The sequence below is a fragment of the Pelophylax lessonae genome (assembly GCF_965119305.1).
Source record: "Pelophylax lessonae genome assembly, chromosome: 8".
NCBI lineage: Eukaryota > Metazoa > Chordata > Amphibia > Anura > Ranidae > Pelophylax > Pelophylax lessonae.
In genome coordinates this window covers 140778310-140800014 of record NC_138775.1, presented here as the reverse complement: position 1 = coordinate 140800014, position 21705 = coordinate 140778310, and the positions used below count along the sequence as shown (strand labels likewise).

The 21705-nt window shown below is 44.4% G+C and overlaps 1 protein-coding gene across 1 annotated transcript in view; it reads left to right on the top strand.

The window, feature by feature from the left end:
- CEBPG (CCAAT enhancer binding protein gamma) overlaps positions 1-21461 on the top strand; it is a 35114-nt gene extending 13653 nt beyond the window's left edge. Inside the window, exon 2 of the mRNA XM_082266083.1 lies at positions 20743-21461. Within this exon, the coding sequence (XP_082122209.1) occupies positions 20787-21200 (414 nt within the window). The 5' untranslated portion in view covers positions 20743-20786 and the 3' untranslated portion in view covers positions 21201-21461. The remainder of the gene's footprint in view (positions 1-20742) is intronic.
- The last annotated feature ends 244 nt before the right edge of the window (positions 21462-21705 follow it).

The following is a 21705-nucleotide window of genomic DNA, read 5'->3' as shown; positions in this document are numbered from 1 at the left end:
TGGCTGTGGGACAGGAAGTGAGGGGAAATCTCTGCAATGGGACACAGCTGGCGAAAAAAAAAAAAATCTGATAGGGGTTATAACCCTCCCTTACTCTATTCAAAATTAAAAAAAGTTTTGCCTAGCTGAGGCTCCGTGTGTGAATGGACACACAGAGCCACAAGTCGGGAGCGCGCCTGCTTGGGTGCCCCCAGAGCTAGTGGCTTGCTGTGGGGGCACCCAGCAGGGGGGTGGAGCCAGGAGCGCCGGCATGGGACCCGAGAAGAGGAGGATCCGGGCTACTCTGTGCAAAACCATTGCACAAAGCAGGTAAGTATAACATGTTTTGTTATTAGAAGAAAAAAAAATGAGACTTAAAGCGGAGTTCCACCCTGGGATTTTTTTTTTTTAATAAAAATACCCCCGGGACAGTCAGGGCTAGTACATTCCACAATGGCTAGCCTCTGATCTGTCCCGGGTTGCACTTACCTGCAAGAAGAAATACTTACCTTGAAAATGTATTGTCCAGCGCTGCCATCTCAGGTGCGGGCAGCTTGAAGCCAGCGCGATCCTCTTCTGTGTCCTCTTCCGTCTTCTTCGGTCCCACGATGCACTGCACCGGCCCCGCCATCACTTCCGGGGCTGCAGCGTCATCCCTGCACAGCTTCTGGGCATGCCCAGAAGCTGTTTAGCAAGGTATGACAGCGCCCGCACCGGAACTGACGTCGGGGCCGGTGCAGGCGCAATGATTCCTGGGAGCGATGACGTTCAGCTCCCAGGAATCATTGCAAAGCCAGGAAGTGACAAATCGCCTTGGCCGCCGAGGGGAGGAAGAGGAAGTAAGGTAAGTATATTTTCTTCTAAACCAGGTAAGTAAAAAAAAAAAATGCGATTATCCATTTGTTTTTCAGGTGACCCGGAGCGAGAAGATGGAGGTAAGTATAATTTTAGGGTGGAACTCGGCTTTAAATATCAGCCTCAGCCATCCCTTGCACACTCATATTATCAATGTGGTGCTGTTCCTTTGCTGTCCAATCACCAGGCTGCAGGTGGTGGTGGTGGGTGGGACGAAGGACGGGTGTCCATTAACTCAATAAAGTGTCACATTCCTGGCTGTGCTGTCTGTCTTACAAATCAAAGGTTTATTAATCCACAAAAGTAGGTAGACAGAAATATAAATCTATAGATCAATCGACCATATGTTCATTTTAACTGTGCACATTGTTTGCCTCCAAGGTTATGTTCACAGATCCGCAGGTGGGGAACTTTAGCAGACGGCACTGGGGCATCATTAAGTCTTAATGGCACCCCGTGCATTGGCAAAGGCAGCGTGTTTTTGCACACTTCAAATCGCATGGTGCTGCAGCACCATGCCGCTCACTGCAGGGCGATTCAGAGTAAGAAGGGCTGCAGACTTTTTTTCTGCGTTTCTGTGGGTTAGGAAGCCTATTGAAATAAATCCGCTGCTCTGCACACAGTTGCATAGGTCTGAAAAGAGATTAAAGCTGGGTATATATGAACAGAAAATCAAAACGCTGTTGGAATACAATAGCGCAGAAGGAGAGATCCCTGCATCCACATTGCTCGTATGTATGCGGGGATCTGTGAGGTTTATTCAAGCCACTTAAAGTGTTACTAAACCCACAACATAAAATCAGTCTACGTATGCAGTAGAGCTGCACGATTCTGGATTCTCGGCGTAACATCATCTTTTACATTATACAAAAAAAATTGGTCAACTTTACTATTTTAGTTTTTTCAAAATTTATCAAAGTGTATTTTTTACCCAAAAAAACTGCGTTTGAAAGACTTCTGTGCAAATACAGTGTAACATAAAAGATTGCAACCATCGCCATTTTATTCTCTAGGGTCTCTGCTAAAAAAATATCTAATGTTTGGGGGTTCTAAGTAATTTTCTAGCAAAAAATACTGATTTTAACTTGTAAGCAACAAGTGTCAGAAATGGGTTTAGTCATTAGGAGGTTAAACTGCCCTCACTTAGGCTCGGTTCACACTTCTGCGATGCGGGAAGGCTGCGAATATGCAGCGTGATCCCTCATCGCATCCGCACATCTGGCAGTTCACACTGCCATATGCGATATGCAGGGGGTGTCAATTAAATGTTAACGACACCCCCAGTTTGATTGCATATCGCAGTGCGATCTGCAAGTACTCACAGAATCGGATCGCACAAGTGTGAACCACTGTGCGATCAGATTCTGAGGTGGCTCAAAAAATGCCTCCTGTGTGTGTTTGCTGCGAATGCGCTGCAAATTCAGCCATACAAAGTGTATGGCTGAACTCGCATCCGCACATGAGATCGCATGTAATGAAGGAGCAGTGCGCTCCGAATTACATGCGATCAGCGCAATCAGCAATAATGTGAACCGGCACTTAGCCCTGGTTCACACTTATGCGAGTGCGGGGTTCGCATGTAATGTCGGAGCGCACTGCTCCTTCATTACATGCGATCAGCTGTGCGGTGCGAGTTTAGCCATACACTTTGTATGGCTAAATTCGCACCGCACCCGCAGAAAACTCGCACAGGACCCTTTTTTGCAGCCGCATCAGGATCGGATCGCACAGCGGTTCACACTTGTGCGATCCGATCCTGTGCGAACTGCAAGATCGCACTGCGATATGCGATCAAACTGGGGGTGTCGTTAAGATTACATTGACACCCCCAGCGTATCGCATATGGCAGTGTGAACTGCCTGGGGTGCGTGTGCGATGCGGGAACAGGCTGCGAATTCGCAGCCTTCCCGCATCGCATAAGTGTGAACCGCACCTGACAGACGAAAGTTCATTCCTCTGATCTAAACAAAAAGATACATTGTGTTTATAGTTATCTAGCTTGTTGATAAACATTGATTTTTTATTTATTTATTTTTTTTGACACCTGTGGGTGAGCAGAGAACCGCTTCATAAGAATAGAGGACCTGCCATTTTAAGATTGTGAGGGGGGGGGGGGGGGGGTGTATAGAGATCGTGATTTTCTTTTAACGATTAATCGTGCAGCTCTAGTATGCAGTAAAGCATGATTGTGATGCTCACTGTAGAGCCTAAGGGAATAATCCTTCGCATTGCGTAAAAAGGCTGTTTGATCCTCGCCTTCTTTTACTGTCCCCAATCCATCTGCTGATAGAACAGAGCCTTGGAGGCACTCTGCACATGCTCAATTTCTTGTGTATCGCTAGAGAGTTTTTTTTTTTTTTGGGTGGAGGGTGCATGTGATCAGCACAGGGCCAATTAGCACTGTCCAGACAGAGGGTCACGGGTCCTGCAGTCTGATAAGACAGTTGGAGGAGAATGAAAACTCCTCCTACAAGCTTTAACCAGTGCTTGGCCGGACACTGATAGAAGTCACAAGACTGCTGTATACCGATGAGAAAAGGTGTTTAGCAGTTTATATTGACTAAAATAATTGCATTTCAATGATTTGTGTAGGCATAGGCCGATTATCGGCAAGGCCGATATATCAAGGGCCAATATACACTTTCCCTGATATATTGGTATCGGCCCCGGAACTGGCCGATGTTGCCAATATTTTTGTGACGTCATTGTGCTTCTTAGGCCGCCTCCCTTGCCTTGGACAGCCTCATCTGTAGTCAAGACTAGTCTCGCAGGAGTTTATCACAGCCATACACCCACTCACAGCAGCCTGGTGCCAGCCAGCCACCCACATCCACAGGCCCTGTGCCAGCCAGCCACAGGCACTGTACCAGCGAGCGAGCCAGCCACCCACAGGCCCTGTACCAGCCAGTCACCCACCCACAGGCCCTGTACCTGCCAGCCACAGGCACTGTACCAGCCAGCCGCCCACATGCACTGTACCAGCCAGCCACAGTCCCTGTACCAGCCAACCATCCACAGCCCCTGTGCCAGCCAGCCGCCCACCACAGGGTGCCAGACAGCCAGCCACCCACAGACAGGGTGCCAGACAGCCAGCCAGCCACAGGCCCTGTACCAGCCAGCCTCAGGCCCCGTACCAGCCAGCCTCAGGCCCCGTACCAGCCAGCCTCAGGCCCCGTACCAGCCAGCCTCAGGCCCCGTACCAGCCAGCCACAGGCCCCGTACCAGCCAGCCACAGGCACTGTATCAGCCAGCCGCCCACAGGCCTTGTACCAGCCAGCCACCCACAGCCCCTGTGCCAGCCAGCCACCCAGCACAGGGTGCCAGCCAGCCACCCAGCACAGGGTGCCAGCCATCCAGCACAGGGTGCCAGCCAGCCACCCACCACAGGGTGCCAGCCAGCCACCCACCCACCACAGGATGCCAGACAGCCAGCCACCCACCCACCACAGGGTGCCAGCAAGCCAGCCATTATCATTAAACAAAAATGAACATGTTCAGTACCAGATTTGTGTCAAAAATTTTCTTTATTTTTCAAAACTTTCAACGTACAAAATATCGGCCGATAACGATACGTTGGGACCAAAATATCGGTATCGGCCCTGAAAAACCCATATCTGCCTATCCCTTGTTCTGTGTATACTGTCGGAGACCAGATATAGTGAATGCAGGGCCCTGGGTTTATTAACACGTTACACTCCACTAGAAAAGTTTCTTAGTCGTTGCTAAACACCAACTAGGTATAGTCACAGGTCATATATTCTTCACATGATTACATCCAACCAAAATTATTTGAAAGTGCTTTCCAAGTACCTTATTCTGTTATATTTGAGAATTAAAGTAGAACCATAATTCTAGTCGCATATGTGAGGTAGCCTGTCAGAAACAGCAATACCGGCCTTTCTGTTTTTCCCTGTTTTACCAGTGGAAAAATGTTGTAAATACCATTTGATCCTGCCAGTAGAACCACTGGAGAGCCACTACCTTTTTTTCTGTTCAAACTTTTTATTCAAGTTTTCAAAGTTTACATACAACAACCAGGAAGAATGGGACACGCATTTGGGAATATTGACTGTAATTGAAAAGACTAAGGGTAAGGTCTATGTGTCTAAGCCAAATGAGCATACAAGACACCTATAAACCCGTAGATCATGGGCCGATGAAAACTAGAGGATAGCGTATGCAGAAAATAAGGCGCTGAGAGCCGCTAACTCCGATGGGGTGACAACGCAGTGAAATTTCTGCAGCTTTGTCACTGCTGCTTAGATTTTGGCACAGCCGATAGCCCCTATCTGTGAATAGCTGCCCATAGTGCTGCCAACTGCCCTGTAGATTGACATTACATTGCTCAACCTGTATATACAGAATGAGAGAAATAATGGTAAAAACCCTGCTCAATCCTTTCCTCCCCCTCCTGTCTTATGTAACAAGGAGAAATCAAGCTTCCTAGCTGCATTTACTATTAAGAGGTACAATTTTAGGACATTTAACATACTAACTTGCCTTGAAAAGGAACTTTAATATAAAAACATACTGGGGAAAATCGTGTGACCTATAAATACTGTGGAAGTCATGAACATGGCATGGAAGCCATGAACATTATAGCTATACAGGTACAGATGAGAAGTATTTGCCTTGTAATTACTGAAGCAGGTGTCTCAACAAAGATTTTTTCCCATAACACCTGTTATTGTAAACAGCTAAATTTGGTCTTAAGGGAATTTATTTTTGTATATCAACTAAAATGGAATGGCTGTATCCTAGCACTATACATGTTCGAATGAAAAACTTGGATTTATGGATTTACTTTCTAGTTTGGACGTTAAAAAAGAAAAAAAAAATCCAAACTGCTGAAACTAAAGAATGGTTAAAAAAAATCTAAAGTGTACTGCAGCTTTACAATATGCAGATTGAAGCTGTGAAAGCAAAGGGAAAAAAAAAAAAAAGATATATATATATATATATACAGTGCATTGCGAAAGTATTCGGCCCCCTTGAACTTTACGACCTTTTGCCACATTTCAGGCTTCAAACATAAAGATATAAAACTGTAATTTTTTGTGAAGAATCAACAACAAGTGGGACACAATCATGAATTGGAATGAAATTTATTCGATATTTCAAACTTTTTTAACAAATAAAAACCTGAAAAATTGGGCGTGCAAAATTATTCAGCCCCCTTAAGTTAATACTTTGTAGCGCCACCTTTTACTGCGACTACAGCTGTAAGTCGCTTGGGGTATGTCTCTATCAGTTTTTCACATCGAGAGACTGAAATTTTTGCCCATTCCTCCTTTCAAAACAGCTCAAGCTCAGTGAGGTGTGATGGAGAGCGTTTGTGAACAGCAGTTTTCAGTTCTTTCCATAGATTCTCGATTGGATTCAGGTCTGGACTTTGACTTGGCCATTCTAACACCTGGATATGTTTATTTGTGAACCATTCCATTGTAGATTTTGCTTTATGTTTTGGATCATTGTCTTGTTGGAAGACAAATCTCCGTCCCAGTCTCAGGTCTTTTGCAGACTCCATCAGGTTTTCTTCCAGAATAGTCCTGTATTTGGCTCCATCCATCTTCCCATCAATTTTAACCATCTTCCCTGTCCCTGCTGAAGAAAAGCAGGTCCAAACCATGATGCTGCCACCACCATGTTTGACAGTGGGGATGGTGTGTTCAGGGTGATGACCTGTGTTGCTTTTACGCCAAACATAACGTTTTGCATTGTTGCCAAAAAGTTTGATTTTTGGTTTCATCTGACCAGAGCACCTTCTTCCACATGTTTGGTGTCTCCCAGGTGGCTTGTGGCAAACTTTAAACAACACTTCTTCTTATGGATATCTTTAAGAAATGGCTTTCTTCTTACCACTTTTCCACAAAGGCCAGATTTGTGCAGTATACGACTGATTGTTGTCCTATGGACAGAGTCTCCCACCTCAGCTGTAGATCTCTGCAGTTCATCCAGAGTGATCATGGGCCTCTTGGCTGCATCACTGATCAGTCTTCTCCTTGTATGAGCTGAAAGTTTAGAGGGACGGCCAGGTCTTCGTAGATTTGCAGTGGTCTGATACTCCTTCCATTTCAATATTATCGCTTGCACAGTGCTCCTTGGGATGTTTAAAGCTTGGGAAATCTTTTTGTATCCAAATCCGGCTTTAAAATTCTCCACAACAGTATCTCGGACCTGCCTGATGTGTTCCTTGTTCTTCATGATGCTCTCTGCGCTTTAAACGGACCTCTGAGACTATCATTTATACAGAGACTTGATTACACACAGGTGGATTCTATTTATCATCATTAGTCATTAAGGTCAACATTGGATCATTCAGAGATCCTCACTGAACTTCTGGAGAGAGTTTGCTGCACTGAAAGTAAAGGGGCTGAATAATTTTGCACGCCCAATTTTTCAGTTTTTTTATTTGTTAACAAAGTTTGAAATATCCAATAAATTTCATTCCACTTTATGATTGTGTCCCACTTGTTGTTGATTCTTCACAAAAAATTACAGTTTTATATCTATGTTTGAAGCCTGAAATGTGGCAAAAGGTTGCAAAGTTCAAGGGGACAGAATACTTTCGCAGGGCACTGTATATTTATACATTTCACGTTTTAAAAAGCGCTAAATTGAAAAAAAAAAAAACTGTCATTTGTAAATAAATTTGTAAAGCTCTATACCAGAATCATAATTTTAGTGTCATTTTAAACAGGACAAATTATAGAATAAAATGCACCTTTTTTCTGCAGTAACAGGATTTATTTTTTAACACTTCGCAACGAAAAGAAAAAGTGCGTTTTGTTTAGTTTTTTTTTTTTTGCATTTTATTGACAACTGCAAAATAAATAAATAAAATTATTTATTAATCAATAAATAAATTTGGCCCTTTTAAGGCTGTTGGGCAGAAGTGACGTTTGACGTCGCTCCGGTCCTTCAAGGGCATAGAGTCGAGTGGGGGCCATCTTGCCCTCACTCGACTTCCTGCCCATCCGGATTGGATTATTTTCCCGGCTACCGATGACTCCGGTAAGATGGGAAAGAGTGGGAGGGGGGTGGGCACCTCTCCCGCAGCCCATAAAAGGGATTATGTGGCGACTCCTCGGCTGGGACCACTTTTATGTTAAAACAGACTTCCCGCCATCTGCTGTCATAACACAGGTATTTAACGTCAAAGTAGCGGCGTAATTACACGGTGGGTGGTTCAGAAGTGGTTAAAGGTGTAAAAATATTAAAACACTTAAAAAAAAAAAAAGTTTAAATAGGTTTAAAAAAAAGTTTAAATACTGCTTTTCTTGACAGCTGAAGCTGCCGACCTTCTCTGTGTACAAAACCATGATGGCTTTGGTTAATCAAACCCAACATACCGTAGTTGTTTTACTGGAGGAAGGGTCACATGACCTCCGGCTGCTCTTCTCTCCCAATCTAAAGGCTACAGACCGCCTTGGCTGAAGTCTGAGGTGGATCCCAGGGGAAGAGAGTGGCCAGAGGTCATGTGACTGGCTAGAAAAGATCTGAGATAAGCTATTTAGAGCCATCATTTTTTACAAAAATTTACAGATAGATACAGCTAGATAGAACAGAGGGGCAGGCAGTGATTTTTTTTTTTTACTTTACAACCACTTTATTTAAAAGGCTGGCCATGCATCACACATTGATGGGATTCCCATTTTAGCGGAATTGAGTTCAGTTGTGTAGGTGGAGTTTTTATGTGAAGGACCTGGACCGACTTCCAGCACCAGAACCTGGGAGACTCAGAACCTAATGCAGTGATCATGGAGATTGGAGTGTGATCCAGTACAGAAATGTAATCTGTCTCAGCCAATTGGGCAATATACATGCCCTATTGGTGGACAAAAAAGTAATCAGTAATCAAGATGAATGTAGGTCTGATGTGGAGTAGAGTAGAATGTATAATCTCTATGATAGTTATGTAATAAGTGCCTGTCATCTGTCAGTTTTAGTATAGAGAGCCTTCTTAAAACGGTTAAGAAAGGGAAAGGCTAAGGCCCCTACACATCGGCAAGGCTCCATTGGAGTCCGCCTGTTCAGCAGGGAATCTGGCCGCTTATCCCTGCTGAACAGGTGGGTGGCTGGTCCGCTTATGCAGAGTGGATACAGACACAGACCGCTCTCTTCTAGGGCAGTCAGATGTAAACGCCATCCATCTGTTTTTAGCAGACAGGATTGGATGTCGGCGGGTGTCAAGGAACACATGTCCATTGACACTTGCCGCTCCATAGAGGAGACTCGAGGGTCCGATCAGGTCCTCCTGGAAAACAATGTAAAAGGGCCCTGAGTGTGAGGAGGGAAGTTCAACTTTAACAATGACAGCATGGAAACTTGGCTACGGAGGATATCCCATCATCGTACATTGTGAAGTTACTTCAATAAAACTACTTGAGCATAAAGTCGTTTTTGCACATGTTTTATTTTCAGGGCTGAAAAAATATATAAATGTATTTTTATATTTTTTTTTGGTCTGGTAAATATGACATGTTACATGAATATGAAATCCTTTATGGTGCGCTGGGCTTCCTTTTGTTTTTTTTGTTTTTTTATTGAGGTACACGACAGGACAAAATACTACTACATATCAATACAATCTGTGAACATCCAATAACAGTTACATGCAAAATGCATACAAACAAGACTGCAAAGCACACTAGCAATAAAATATATGAGGAAACGCCACAGGGACATGATTTGGCTAAAGTTCAAAGATCGAAATACCCACAGAAAAATTACTTTGGAGAACAATACTAACCTGTTCATACTGGAAGGTTTGTAAAACCTATGGGTATAATACCACTATAAGGCAGGGTTAGTACAATGACCCTCCTACAGTAAAGGCCACCAATCCCCAGCCCCAGAGCAGTTGTACCTTTAAAGTCCTAATTTTTAAAGACAGTTTACCGATTGGAATGGTACCAGCTGATTGAATAAAGCAATATTTAAAAAAGGGGCCAGATATATACCTGGAAACTACAAACAAGTCAGCCTAGCATCAATGGTATGTAAACTATTTGAAGTAATGATAAGGGAACATATCCAAGAATTTTCTGATGAAAATGGTATCAGTAGTAACCAACATTGTTTTATGAACATCTGTTCTTTAGGGTTTGTACGGTCATTAAATTCCTGAAAAAGTCATGGGATTTTGAAATGGCACTTTCCAGGCCTGGGAAAGTTTTTTGGAAAATGACTGAAGCTCACAAAGTTTTGGAAAAGTCATGGAATTGAGAAAGGCGCCACTGTGGAGCAGATGCTTAATAATTTTATTGACACATTTTACATGGTGTAAGCGTCTATCTGCATAAACTGAAATCTGAATAATCTGAAAAACCGCGGACCCGGAGGGACACCTACCTCCTATGCAGATAGACGCTTACACCATGTAAAATGTGTCAATAAAATTATTAAGCATCTGCTCCACAGTGGCGCCTTTCTGTCTTTTCTGCCTGTTCGTGGGACTGTGGCTTCGGCCTACAAAGGATAAGCGCTACATATTTGTGCAATCTGTGCCATCCACCAGTCCGGCTGCACCTTCATGACTGCCTGAACTGAAGCTTTATCCCCAAGAACGCCCATTAATCTTCTTTCTCTAGTAGACTAATATAAGAGTAAGCGCCGCATTTGTGCACCTGTGCCATCCATTCCAGTCCGGCTTCACCTCCATCATGACTGCCTGAACTGAAGCTTTATCCCCAAGCAGGAGCACCAATTAATCTTCTTTCTGCAGTATATTGGTCAAATTACAATAGTTAAACGTTATGGGGGTAACGCAGTTTCAGCTAATGTTAGTGTGTAGCAATGCCAGGGAAATGCAGCTTTAGGCCCCTTTCACACATTCAGGTCCGTCGGCGGACTCCGTTTATCTCAGCGGGGGATCGATCTGCCGATCCCCCCACTGAGCAGGCAGATGGCAGCTGTGTCTCCGCGCTGTGTGCGGAGACAGAGCTGTCAGGTCCCGCTGTTTTCTATGGGGGAATCGGATGGGAACGGATTGTCTGTCCGTTCTCATCCGATCCGATCCGCTGGGCGGATGGAAAATAGGGTTTCCATTCGTCCAGATTTGACGGATCGGATGTCAGTGGACACGTCTCTGCTGACTTCCGATGCCCCATAGAGATGCATGGGGCATCCGTTCAGATTCGCCAAAAAAACGGACAGGCGGATCTGAACGGTCTGCCTGTGTGAAAGGGGCCTAAAAAATGTATGGCTTCATGATGAAAAGTATGAGAGGTGGCTGGGGAAAGATCAGGACCCGGGACTTGCTAAATGTACACTGTGTCGTAAAACGTTTGACATTTCAAATATGGGAGAGGCAGCGCTGTCTAGCCACTCTGAAGGTGCAAAGCACTAGTCTGCAGCTGCATGCTCGACAGCTCCCAATCCGATCGCTGGCTTTTTCACCCATGCACCTGAAGTGACACCGGCTCCCAGCTTGCTTACTTGAAGTCATGGAATTTTATTGGTAAAAATGTGTATGAACCCTGGTTCTTGCCAGATCAACCTTTTAACATTCTATGAGAAGATGAGCTGTAATTTGGATAGAGGAAGGCCTGTGGATTTAGTGTACCTTTTGATTTTGCTAAGGGATTTGATACAGTAGTATATAAACGATTAATTTACAAATTAAGGTTTTTTGGTTTTGGTGATATTGTATGTACCTGGATAGAAAACTGGTTGCAGGAGCACATCCAGAGGGTGGTGATTAATGGCTTGTATGTGAATGGTCTGAAGTTTTGAATTGGGTACCCCAGGGCTCTGTCCCAGGACTGATTCTGTTTATCTTGTTCATAAACAATATGGAGGTTGGAATAAATAGTTAAATCTCAGTGTTTGATGATACAAAGCTAAGCAGGGCAATAACTTCCCAACAGGATACAGCAACTTTACAAGAAGGCCTAGTTAAAATAGAGGGTGGAAATCTATATGGCAGATGAGGCTTAATATTAAAAAATGTAAAGTATTGCACTTGAATGCAAAAAAAAGGGCATGCAAGTTACTGGAGGAGAACATCTGGGGGATAACTAGAAATGCATTCCTAGTTCTGTGCTGCTGAATATAAAAAGGTGTATTACAAAGGGTTTAAGAGACAATGTTTCTAATTGAAAGTATGTCTAGGACTGTCATTTTATATATTGCACTTCTATATAGGTGACTGAACAGAAAATATTTTTCAGTATTGGAATAAGGTGAAGAAATGTAGCTATATGTGACATTTATGAGGTGCTTCTGGTCTGAAATGGAAAAGATAAATGTAGAACTTGTTCTTTGAAGAATTCTGTGTAATAAGAAAATGCAGTGCATAATAACTACTGAAATTCCAATGAAAAGAGTCAGCAGCTACGAATACTGTAGATGCTGACTTTTAATATTAGGACACTTACCTGTCCTGGAATCCAATGTTTCCATCGGCTCTCGGGTGCTGCCGCTGGCATTGCCTTCACAGTCGATTCCCTACTGCGCATGCGCTGCGCTTTGTGAATGGCCCCGATGACAGGGGAAGAAGGAGAGAGGCCGAACGTCTGGGTAATCTCGCCACGACGAGATCGCCCGGAAGTGGGAGCGGGTACCTGTCAAATCCAGATGTGGCAGCGGAGGGGGAGAGGAGGCAGATAAGCAGGGCTTCCCCTTTTGGGTGGAGCTCTGCTTCAAGGACCGCCCTATAACTGATAAACGCTACAGGGCAGCCCTCCTGCAAAGATCCACGTGTATATACATTATTCTGCCTTTCCAAAAAGGGGGCATGGCGCTTCTGCTGTGATTACTCAGTGCCAGGCACTGGAAGTCCAAAGGGCACTCACCGATCATCTGATGGAGAGACAGAATAGAGCACTGCCTATGTAAACAAGGCAGAATGGAGCACTGCATATGTGCAGAGCTCTGTTCTGATGGGGGGAAGGGAATAAAGGAAATGATAAACCATCACTTCCCTTAGTAAAAGCAGCGCACACACGGAAACACTGGCTAGGCACACAGTTAAAGTGATTGTAAACGATCACCTTGTAAAACAACCCATTCAGTTTTTAAAATCGAAATGAAAGGCAAAACATTTTTGTATAAATATAAAAAAAACCTTATAAATACCTTTTTTTTTTTTTTCCCCCCTTTTTTTATAAGTGATCACATTCCCTCTTTTCTCAGCTGCATAAGAGCTGGGGGAGAAGATGTAGCAGCCCACTGAGCTTCCCAGTGAATGGCTGTGCAGTGGAGGCATGTTAGGACAAGTCTGATTATTGGAGGAGAGTAAACAGTCCCCAGCATAGCTAGAGAACTGACGACGCTGTGCTCTCCTGCTTAGTGTGGTCAGTTTTTAATAGGACAGCAAGGGGATTAGCAGGAACACCAGGGATTTCACATAAAGGAAGCAATACAAAGAGAACAAGATACTTTCTCATACAAGTACATGGTATAGCAGGCACATATCTGGAATATGAAGTGTTGGATTAACAATCGCTTTAACCCTTTGATAGCCCTAGATATTTAACCTCTTCCCAGCCAGTGTCATTAGTACAGTAACCGTGCATATTTTTAGCACTAATCACTGTATGATTGTCACTGGTTCCCACAGAGAGTTAGTTGGCGTCCGATTGTCCGCCTCAAGATCACAGTTCTGCTATAAGTTGCTGATCGCTGCCATTACTAGTAGTAAAAATAAATAAATAAAAATGCCAGTATATACAGTATCTCACAAAAGTGAGTACACCCCTCACATTTTTGTAAATATTTTATTATATCTTTTCAAGTGACAACACTGAAGAAATTACACTTTGCTACAATGTAAAGTAGTGAGTGCACAGCTTGTATAACAGTGTAAATTTGCTGTCCCCTAAAAATAACTCAATACACAGCCATTAATGTCTAAACCACTGGCAACCAAAGTGAGTACTTCCAGTGACCAGTATGAGAGAGTGAGAGCGATTACACCAAATTTAACACACCTGCTCCCCATTCACACCTGAGACCTTGTAACACTAACGAGTCACATGACACCGGGGAGGAAAAATGGCTAATTGGGACCAATTTGGACATTTCCACTTAGGGGTGTACTCACTTTTGTTGGCAGCGGTTTAGACATTAATGGCTGTGTGTGGAGTTATTTTTAGGGGACAGCAAATTTACACAATTTCCCTGGAAGCTCAGGTCCTGAATCTAGGGAAGCAGCTGGCAACACTGAGACGAATGTCCATACCGGAGGAGAGCCAGGATCGTACCAGTCAGGTGCAGACAGGGGTCTGCACAGAGGTGGGCGGAGTATTGGAGGTGCAGGCATCAGAGCAGAGTAGAGGGGTGACAGTTAGGAGGGGTAGAAGGGGACAAGGCAAGGAGGCTGATCCTGGGCTGGAGCACCCCAATAGATACGCCCCGTTGTGTGATGTTGGGGAAACCAGTCAGGGACCAGCATTGCTGGAGCAGAGTGACGCCCCTAGCTGCCAGGGGAAGAACTCCTCCAGTGAGGCCGGGAGAAAGGGAAAGGAAAGACAGGTGCTGGTGGTAGGGGACTCAATTATTAGAAGGACAGATAGTGTAATCTGTGACAAAGACCGTGTGCGCCGAACAGTCTGTTGTTTGCCGGGCGCTCGGGTTCGTCACATCGCGGATCGGGTGAACAGATTATTGGGTGGGGCTGGGGAAGACCCAGCTGTCATGGTACACGTGGGTACCAATGACATAGGCAGAGGAAGATGGAGAGTCCTAAACAATTTCAGGGACTTAGGCGCTAAGTTGAGGACTAGGACCTCCAAGGTAGTACTTTCCGAAATACTACCTGTACCTCGAGCCACACCAGAGAGGCAGCGGGAGATTAGGGAAGTTAACGAGTGGCTGAGGAGCTGGTGTAGTAAGAAGGGTTTCGGGTTCCTGGAGAACTGGGCCGACTTCTCAGTCGGTCACCGGCTCTTTGGTAGGGATGGATTGCACCTAAATGGGGAGGGGGCAGCCGTACTGGGTGAGAGGATGGCCAAAAAGTTAGAGGGGCTTTTAAACTAGGGAATGGGGGGGAGGGTACAGATGTAGAATTAGCCAGTGGAAAGCAAGATTCAGAGGGCAGAAATGGGGGCATTAGCGGTAGGATGTTCGGAGCTCCTAAACCCAGGGTGGGTACGGGGAAAAATCAAGAGAGCAGCCTAAAACATCAAATGAGGATAAATGTAACCGATCAAAATTACGAGGCTTGTATACCAATGCCAGAAGCCTGGCCAACAAGATGGGAGAGCTGGAGCTGCTGATGTTTGAGGAGGACTTAGATTTTGTGGGGATAACTGAGACTTGGTTTGACAGCTCTCATGACTGGATGGCGACCATTCAGGGGTATTCCCTTTATCGCAGAGATAGAGAAGATAAAAAAGGGGGAGGGGTATGTTTGTATATTAAGAACAGTATACAGGTAAATATGAGGGATGATATTAATAATGGAGCTATGGACAAGGCAGAATCCCTATGGGTAGAGCTTCAAAGGAAAGGCACGGTGGGGAAGGTAATATTGGGCGTATGCTATAGGCCCCCCAACCAGAGGGAGGAGGGTGAGGCGGACCTCATGTTACAGATAGGATTGGCAGCAAGGATGGGAAATGTCATTATAATGGGGGACTTTAATTATCCAGATATAGACTGGGCAGAAGGAACCGCGCATTCAGCCAAGGCTCGGCAGTTCCTAAATGTTTTGCAGGACAATTTCATGGGTCAGATGGCGAATGCACCGACAAGAAACAATGCGGTACTTGACCTACTGATTACCAACAATACAGACCTGCTCACGGATATAGAAATACGGGACAACTTAGGGAACAGTGACCATAGGTCAATTGGTTTCAGTATTAATTACAGTAATAGGAAACACAAGGGTAATATAAGGACACTGAATTTCAAAAGAGCCAATTTCCCTAAACTGCGCTCGCTGCTAGAAAATATCAAATGGGATAGAACCCTGGGAACAAAGAACACGGAGGAAAAATGGGAGTGCTTCAAGAGCATACTTAACAAGGGGGTGGGCCAGTGCATTCCACAGGGAAATAAATTTAAAAGAGCAAAACTAAACCCTGGGTGGCTAAACTCCAACATAAAAATGTATATTAGTGCTAAAGAAAAGGCCTTCAAAAAATACAAGACTGAGGGGTCATTGGCAGCATTTAAGCACTACAAAGAGTGTAATAAGAAATGTAAAGACGAAATCAGGGCAGCTAAAATAGAACACGAGAGACATATAGCGGAGGAGAGTAAAAAGAACCCCAAGAAGTTCTTTAACCACTTGTCTTCTGTGCACTTAAACACCCTTCCCATCCAGGCCAATTTTCAGCTTTCAGCGCTGTCACACTTTGACTGACAATTGCGCGGTCATGCTACACTGTACCCATATGAAATTTTTATCATTTTTTTCACACAAATAGAGCTTTCTTTTGGTGGTATTTAATCATCTCTGGGTTTTTTATTTTTTACAAAAAAAAAGAAAAAAGACAGAAAATTTTGAAAAAAAAAAAAGTTTTTCTTATTTTCTGCGAGTAAATTTTGAAAATAAAATTTTCTCCCTCACTGATGTGCGCTGATGAGGCGGCACTGATGGGCACTGATAGGCTGCACTTATGGGCACTGATAGGCTGCACTTATGGGCACTGATGAGGTGGCACTTATGGGCACTGATGAGGTGGCACTTATGGGCACTGATGAGGAGGTACTAATATGCCGCACTGATGAGCACTGATAGGCGGCACTGATAGGTGGCACTGATAGGCGGCACTGAGAGGTGGCACTGCTGGTCACTGAGACGTGGCACTGCTGGGTACTGAGAGGTGGCACTGCTGGGCACTGAGAGGTGGCACTGACGGGTGGCACTGATGGGCACTGATAGGTGGCACTGATGGACACTGACGGGTGGCACTGATGAGCACTGATGGGCGGCACTGATGAGCACTGATGGGCAGCACCATCAGTGCCCACACTCAGTGCCCATAGTGCTGCCAGTCAGTGCTCATCAGTGCCTAGATGAGCAGGCACTGATGGGCACTGACTGGCAGCACTATGGGCACTGATTGTGGGCATTGATGGGGGCACTGATGGCGGGCACTGTGGGCACTGATGGGGGGGCAATGTGTGTGTTTTTTTTACCTTCAGTAATCAGGGCACTGGTGATCAGTGCCCTGATTACATGTCTCTGTGTCCCCAGCGGCTGTCGGCTCCCCCTCCTTCCTCACACTGCAGTGTCTGTGTGAGGAAGGAGCGCCGGCGATGAGAGATGATCTCATATGTTTACATATGAGATCATCTCTCATTGGACGGCTTGATCACGTGGTGAATGGCCGCTGTGATTGGCCATTCACCACGATCTGTGATCGGCCGTGTCCAAGGGACACGGCTGACACAGATTCTCCCCGCTGCGCGCTCGCAGGAGCGCGCGGGGGGGCGTGTCACTGGAGGCCGTTTAAAAACGGGCTCCCGAAAATTCGAGTCCGCGCTGCAGCCGTATATAGGCTGTAGCGCGGATGTGAGGAGGTTAAGTATATAAACAGTAGGAAAGCGAGGCCAGAGCACATTGGCCCCATAAAATATGATAAAGGAAAAATGGCCACAGAGGACAGAGAAAACGCGGAAGTGTTAAATAATTTATTTTCTTCAGTCTTCACAAAGGAATCGGGGGGCTACACGAACCCAGCTTGTAAGGCCAAACTAAATAATACACCTCAGGAAGTGCCGCCATGGCTAACAGAGGATAGACTTAGAGCTAAACTAGAGAAACTTAACATAAATAAATCCCCGGGACCGGATGGCTTGCACCCAAGGGTTCTTAATGAGCTCAGCCAGGTGATTGCCAGACCATTATTCTTGATCTTTAAGGATAGTTTACAGACGGGTATGGTGCCAGCTGATTGGAAAAAAGCCAACGTGGTACCAATATTTAAAAAGGGGCCGAGATATATCCCGGGTAACTATAGGCCGGTCAGCCTAACATCAGTAGTCTGCAAAATTTTGGAGGGGATGATAAGGGACCACATACAAGACTTTAGTAATGAAAACGGTATTATAAGTAGTAATCAGCATGGATTCATGAAAAATCGTTCGTGCCAAACCAATCTATTAACCTTCTACGATGAAGGGAGCTGCCACCTAGATAAAGGTAAGCCTGTGGATGTGGTGTATCTGGACTTTGCAAAGGCCTTTGACACCGTTCCCCACAAACGCTTACTGTACAAACTAAGGAAGGTAGGTATGGACCATAAGGTGAGTACCTGGATAGAGAACTGGCTCCAGGGGAGAGTACAGAGGGTGGTGATTAATGGGGAGTACTCGGATTGGGCGGGTGTGGAAAGTGGGGTCCCCCAGGGTTCAGTCCTGGGACCAATCCTGTTTAATTTATTCATAAATGATCTAAAGGAGGGGATATCTAGTACAATCTCAGTATTTGCAGATGATACTAAATTAGGCTTGCCAATATCTTCTATGCAGGATGTGGAAACCTTGCAAGCAGACCTGAACAAAATAACAGGGTGGGCAACTACATGGCAGATGAGATTTAACCACTTTACCTCCGCCCACAGTAATATTACTGCGGCAGAGTGGCTCGTTATCGTCTGACGACGTAGTACTACGTCGTCAGACACTCCCCCTTCTGGCCGCCGGAGGCTCGCTCCCGCTGTTTTCGGTCACAGCGGGAGTCGGGCCAGGGGAAGAGCAGCGGCGATCGCCGCCGCTCATCCCCGATCGTCGGGGATCTAGTGTGGAGATCCGCCCGCCTGTGTAAACACAAGCGGGCGGATCTCCCAAGTGACAGGGAGTGACAGATCGGAGTGTTCAGCATAGCTGGACATCCGATCTGTCCCTGTGTCACTCAGTCACCTCCCCCTCCACACGTCAGTAAGCACCAGGCATACATTAACCCCTCCCTCTCCAATAAAATTAACCCCTTCCCTGCCAGTGTCATTTTTACAGTAACAGTGCATATATATAGCACTGATTACTGCAGTAATGTCACTGGTACCCCCAAAAGTGTCAAAAATGTCAGTCAAGGGTCCGATCTGTCCGCCGCAATGTCGCAGTACCGCAAAAAAAATCGCAGATCGCCGCCATTACGCGTTAAAAAAAAAACACCAAAAATGACAGAAATCTTTCCCTTTGTTAGTAAACGCAATAACTTTTGCGCAAACCAATCAAAATACGCTTATTGTGATTTTTTTTACCAAACATGGGTAGCAGAAAACAAATTGGCCAAAAATGTAAAAAAAAAAATAGTTTTTTACATCTTTTTTGGGGGGAATTTCATATAAAAAAATGTTAAAAATATTGTTATTTTTCAAAATAAATGCTCTTTTTTTGTTTATAGCGCAAAAAGTAAAAATCGCACAGGTTATCAAATACCACCAAAAGAAAGCTCTATTTGTGGGAAAAAAAGGACGTAAATTTCGCTTGGGTACGGCGTCGCACGACCGCGCAATTGTCAGTTAAAGTCGCACAGCGCCGAATCGCAAAAAGTGGCCTGGACGTAAGACAGCAAAATCCTCCGGTGGTAAAGTGGTTAATGTTGAAAAATGTAAAGTAATGCACTTGGGGGCCAGAAACCAGAAAGCAAGCTACTCACTAGGGGGGGAACCTCTGGGTGAGTCTAGGATGGAAAGGGACCTGGGGGTACTGGTAGACACCAGGCTTGGCAGTGGCATGCAATGCCAAGCCGCCGCAAGCAAAGCCAACAGAATACTGGGTTGTATAAAAAAGGGGATTCACTCCAGAAATAAAGAGATTATTCTTCCACTCTACAAGACTCTGGTCCGGCCACATCTGGAGTATGCTGTCCAGTTCTGGGCACCGGTCCTCAGGAAGGATGTGCTGGAACTGGAGAAAGTCCAGAGAAGGGCAACAAAAATAATTAGGGGAATGGAGGACATCAGCTATGAGGAAAGACTACAAGCACTGAACTTATTCTCTCTGGAGAAGAGACGATTGAGGGGGGATATGATATCAATGTACAAATACTGTACTGGTGACCCTAGCATAAGGAACAAACTATTCAGAGAAAGGAAATACAATAAGACACGTGGCCACTCACTAAAACTTGAGGAAAGGCGGTTTAACCTTAAAGTGCGTAAGGGGTTCTTCACTGTCAGAGCAGTAAGGATGTGGAATTCTCTTCCACAAGCAGTCGTATCAGCAGGGAGCATTGATAGTTTCAAAAAACTATTAGATGGACACCTTTAAAGACCACAACATACAGGGGTATACAATGTACGGTTAAAAGCAAACACACACACACATCATAGGTTGAACTGGATGGACTGATGTCTTTTTTCAACCTCACTAACTATGTAACACTGTTATACAAGCTGTACACTCACTACTTTACATTGTAGCAAAGTGTCATTTCTTCAGTGTTGTCACTTGAAAAGATATAATAATATATTTACAAAAATGTGAGGGGTGTACTCCCTTTCATAGTTTGTAGATGCTATAACTTTTGTGCAAACCATTAAAAATACGCTTATTGGGATTTTTTTTTTACCAAAAATATATTGCAGAATACATATCTGCCTTTTATGGAGAAATGTAATTTTTTCATTTTATTTATTTATTTTTTAATGTATAGGTTTTGTAGCAGGAAGTAAAAAATGTTTTTTCTTTCAAAATGGTTGGTCTTTTTTGTTTAAAGCACAAAAATAACCGCATTGGTGATCAAAAACAACCAAAAGAGTTCTATTTCCGGGGAAATAAACGGCATCAATTTTATTTAGGTATAGCGTTGCATGTCCACGAAACTGTCAGTTAAAATTATGCAGTGCCGCTTCGCAAAAAATGGCCTGATCATGATGGGAGGTAAATCTTCTGGAGCTTAAGTGGTTAAGAAATTTAACATTTATTATGTGTTCGATTTTTTTTTTTTTTTTTTTTTTTGTACTAAGGTTTTTTAATATTTTTTTTTTTCTCTTTGTTTTACAGCTTATAAGTCAGGTCAACCCTATTGCATTCAACGATAATTTAAAATGAATTTATCCCCAAATTCGATAAGTGAAGGCCTTGGAGATAGCCAACCAGGCAGCCCAGCCTCTCCACAGCTTGTGCCTCTAAACCCAGGAGGAGGTAAATCCACTCCTCCCAGTAAAAACGGCAAGAAAGGAGGGCGGGCAGACCGCAACAGTGAAGAATACCGTCTGCGCAGAGAGCGGAACAATATGGCGGTGAAAAAGAGCCGGTTAAAGAGCAAACAGAAAGCTCAAGACACATTGCAAAGAGTCAACCAGTTGAAAGAAGAAAATGAAAGATTGGAGGCAAAAATCAAGCTACTCACCAAAGAGTTAAGTGTACTAAAGGACTTGTTTCTGGAGCATGCACACAGCCTGGCAGAAAATGTACAGCCTGCCAGCTCCACATCAGAGCAGGATAGTGATTCAAAATAACTCAATACACCTTTGATCCATTTCAGCAGGTGAAGAAGGACAAGACAACACTGTTCGCCATTTAATGTACTTATGAACTTTGTAAAAGAAAATGCTGGCAACAGTAACTGTGTGTTCTGTTAGGTATTTTGCAGTTTTACAGAAATGCAGGTGTCAGTTTATGGTCCATGTATGAAAAGCCTCGGTTCCAGACTCTATTCTGTGGCACTTAAAGAAAACCTTTTACCAGGAAAGCATGGAGGCTAGCCTTCACTTTACCTTTGAAAACACTAGTTTTCTGACATCTTATTCAGTAGATTCAGTATATTCTAGATTAGGCTTTCTCAATGTTTTTACCCCGGAGGAGCCATTTAAATAATTTAGTAATTTCAGGTTTTTGGGGAACCCTTGCTCAAATAGAAGCTACATTAAACATGCGTGCACGTTGCTCACTTGGGGGAGAACTTCTGGGGCATCAAAGATGGAAAAGGATTTGGGAGTCCTAGAAGATCAGACTCAGCAATAG